Below are 3,510 nucleotides of genomic sequence, written 5' to 3'. Positions count from 1 at the left end.
AATATTTAAAAACAAAACAAAATCGTATAATTATGTTTCTTTGGTATCAAAAAGGAGCTATTTTTAAGAAAGTTTTAAACTTATTTATTCAAACAGTTTTGTTACACCTAAGCAGTTTTCTGTTATAGTATGACCATTTTTCGCAAAAAATATACAAACAAGGTATACTTTACTTATTGTAAAACTGCAACCAACTTAATATGGTATTAAACAAAAACAAAAGTAAAATAGTCATAAAAATAATGCAGTTTGTGCTGAATGCAGTTTATAAAGTTCAATTTTAAAGTTAAAAATTAACATAATTTAAAATTTTAACATTAGATGCAAAGTTTAACTTAAAGTTGCTTCCTTGAAAAACAGCCGTGAAAGCGTTAGTACAAGCATCGATTGCAAATGAAAAAATATCAAATATTAATAAATAAATAAAAAAATTGTGAACTGTTCTACGTGCCTCAGCTCGCTTTCAATGCATTGAAACAAGGAAGTTTTTTTTTTTAAATCACTGTGTGAAGTTAAACTTTAAAACTTAGTCAGCTCTTCCGCCTTTTGTGTCACTTGTAACTTGTTTTTTCCTGTGCAGTTTCAAACGATGTTGAAAGCTTACAGCACGTTTCATTCAAAGCGAAGCCAAAACGTTGTGATTGTTTTCGCACAAAACGTTATGATTAAAATGAGAATGCTCGTGGAGTGTGCAGTCTACATAAAAAAAACTTACTTTTTTTTGTTTCGTGTGTTAGAATTTAATGTTTAAAGTAATCACCGGTTGTACTGTTGCTCAATTAATTATTTTATTTTTTAATAGTTTGCTTTTAAAATTAAAAAAAGCACCTAGTTTAAAGGCTTAACTAAATTGTTTTATCAAGTATTTAAACTTAAAAAGAAATTTCTTGTTATAACTACCACTTATTTTTTCAAAAGTTTATTATGATTGGAAAGTTACAAGTATAGAAGATACAATTAATAACAATAAATTCGCTATTTGGCTTTTGAAATGCTCTAAGAAAATCGTCTAGTTGTAAAACAGTAAAGAAATGTAGCACAAAATTTAGTTGAAAAAGTTAATGATGTTTAAAAAAGTTTAAGGTGTCAAAACTGTTTGGTTTTTCTTTAAAGCAACTCAAAATACTGATTATCATAAGAAAAACAACAGCTAATGTCAACAGGGTAGAAGATAAAACTAACACACCAAAAAGTATGTAGCCACAAAATTTCAAAACTGGCTAAACTAAACTAAAAATCATAAAAAAAAATTTAGGCGGCGTTAAGCTTCAGCTAATTAGACATAAAAAAACACGATCTCCGAACAAGGCCGTTGAGTTTTCTGACGAAAAATCAAGGCCAACCGCAAAAAAAGGCTATTGATTTCAAAGGCCATCGTTTCAAAAAAAGAAACCCTAAGAGTACGAGTTGATTCTGAGGCGGAAGGAGGGAATGCAGGAGTTGAGGCTGCTCATGATGTTCCTCCCGCTCGACGTCTCCGACACCGCCCTCCGCCGCGACTCCGCCCGCATCTCCGCCGGCATCTCGATCCTCGCCGTCCTCAGGATGATTTCCCGCCAAACTCGGAGGAAGGCGGAGTCGCGCGTCACGCTCGGGCAAACGTCGAAGGCGGGCAGGTCGGTCACGTGGTCCATCTCGCACTGGTAGCAGTCGAGGACGTGCACCGGCTTTTCTCCGTTCGGGGAAATTCCCGCGAAGTGCTTGGTTTTGCCGAAGCAGGCTTCCCTTTTGAGGCTGAGGTCGTACTGACGAAGGTCGAGGTTGGAAACCGTCGCTTCTTCCAAGCGGTCTCCTTTCGTCACAACCGACAAGATTGGTACGTCTGTAAAAACAAAATCACCATAAATTAAGAGTTTAAAAAAATACACTTTTTACATTAATTTTTTTTGTTTACTGTAAAAAAGCTGTAAAAAAGTGGAGTAAAGTAATTACAATTACCCTATACATGTTGTAAAATAGCCATGTTGAACAATTTATCATTTTAAAGCTTTCAACATAAGCATAAGCCGAAAGAAAACGTGGAACATTTGGTTAACCACAATCTTTCAAAGCTCGTGTCATGAAATTGCCGGTTTTAAGCTTATACAAAATGAATAAAAAGCAATATAGATAATTATTTTACTTATGTAGATACTCGACTTTTACTTTTCTATTAAGTTTAAATGTGTATAAAACGTGTTTTAATTTAAAAACAAATTTCAACTTTGACTCACGTTTAACGCTTTTTACTTTGGAGTTTCGCATTGCTTTGCACATTAGGTCCATCAGCTCATTGTTGGCCGGCTTCGTCACGTCTGAAACGAACAAAACTAAGTTGATTCTCCTGCTCTGGTCACAGACGTTGTGGTACCTCTTCTTTATGACGTCATGGTTCATCAGAAGGACGCACGGGACGCACTTGTGGTTTATCCGGCCCTCGAGGATGTACCTCAGCATCAGGGCGGCCTGGTCCTGTTCGTGGATGTCCTCCAGGCCGCGGGTGTCGTAGAAAATTACTTTGCCGTTGCGGGTCGGACCGGGTTGCTTTTTGGAGCTGTTCTTGTGGAGGACGCACTGGTCCACGAGGTAGCTGCGACCGGGGGACAGTTTGGCGCATTGCGTCCAAGTTTGCTGCAGGGACATGGACATCGAGTTGATGAATGACGACTTTCCTGTAAATAAAGAAAGTTTTATAAAACATCTTTACAATTCAAAAGTCATACAGGACTCCATGCATTTATGCAAGACTTCGTAAATGTTCTGCAATTAATTATTTAATAAAGTTATTTTAACAAAACTGAGTCTAAATTAAAAACAAACAGTGCTAATTTCAGAATAAAATTCTAAACAAGTGAATGGGTATGCATTATTACAACACAAGCTCACCAGATTCTTTAGCCCCGACGACGAGAACGTTCAAGTTACTGGAAAGCTGCCACAGGCACTTCTTGATCAAATTTCTGCTCCTCCTGTTCTTGAGCTCGTCGATCTTGCCCTGCGCCCCGATGGCGTTGCGGACGCCTTTGTACTCCAAGTTCTCGCTCAGGGTGGGCAGGCCCTCTGCTTTCTGCTCTGGAAGTTGCGGGGCCATACTTTTCGATTTAGACTTTTCGCGATACTCGTTGCTTCCACCGGCTTGCAGCGTTTTGTGTTTGGCAGCCGCTCTGCAACGCGATATAAGCCGACGAGGAGAGAACGAGCTGAAGAAGGTTCGCGCGCTCGGGAAAAAAAACGAGAGCGGCCTTCAACGAAGCACTTGTCTCTTTTGAAAGGCGTTCATAAAATGAAAAAAGTTTTGTTTTTTTCGAGCGCGCTTCTACAGCTCGACCCTGCTGATCTTTTTTTCCGGTTTCGCGCACAAAAACCATTAAAAGTGCAATTTAAAAACTGATCGTAATAAAAATGTAATGTTTTTACTGCCACAACCTATAAGTTTGTAAACTTTTAATCCGTTTTTGTTTATCGTGTAAAACAGGCACGAAAAATATTTGAAAACTGATACACATAAACACTTTCAAATCAAACGCTTTG

The 3,510-nt window shown here is 37.9% G+C and overlaps 1 protein-coding gene across 1 annotated transcript; it reads right to left on the bottom strand.

The window, feature by feature from the left end:
- Positions 1-903: 903 nt before the first annotated feature.
- Positions 904-3,171, bottom strand: LOC145849800 (uncharacterized). Its single transcript, XM_082954858.1, has 3 exons — positions 2,866-3,171; positions 2,214-2,651; positions 904-1,822 (listed from the first exon to the last, which is right to left on the bottom strand). Exons 1-3 carry the CDS (start codon positions 3,068-3,070, stop codon positions 1,395-1,397), a joined length of 1,071 nt encoding a protein of 356 aa, XP_082810984.1. The 5' UTR covers positions 3,071-3,171; the 3' UTR covers positions 904-1,394.
- Between the last annotated feature and the right edge of the window lie 339 nt (positions 3,172-3,510).

Source organism: Thalia democratica, chromosome 2 (genome assembly GCF_965202585.1).
Source record: "Thalia democratica chromosome 2, ktThaDemo2.hap1.1, whole genome shotgun sequence".
Lineage (NCBI taxonomy): Eukaryota > Metazoa > Chordata > Thaliacea > Salpida > Salpidae > Thalia > Thalia democratica.
Note: the sequence above shows the minus strand (reverse complement) of the source record. Positions and strands in the feature narration are given on the sequence as shown.

Excerpts from the sequence above, each read along its gene's own strand:
- LOC145849800 (XM_082954858.1), bottom strand. The coding sequence starts at position 3,070 with ATGGCCCCGCAACTTCCAGAGCAGAAAGCAGAGGGCCTGCCCACCCTG. Across the intron at positions 2,652-2,865 it reads CGTCGGGGCTAAAGAATCTG|GAAAGTCGTCATTCATCAAC; the intron begins GTGAGCTTGTGT and ends CTTTATTTACAG. Across the intron at positions 1,823-2,213 it reads CAAAGTAAAAAGCGTTAAAC|ACGTACCAATCTTGTCGGTT; the intron begins GTGAGTCAAAGT and ends TTGTTTTTACAG.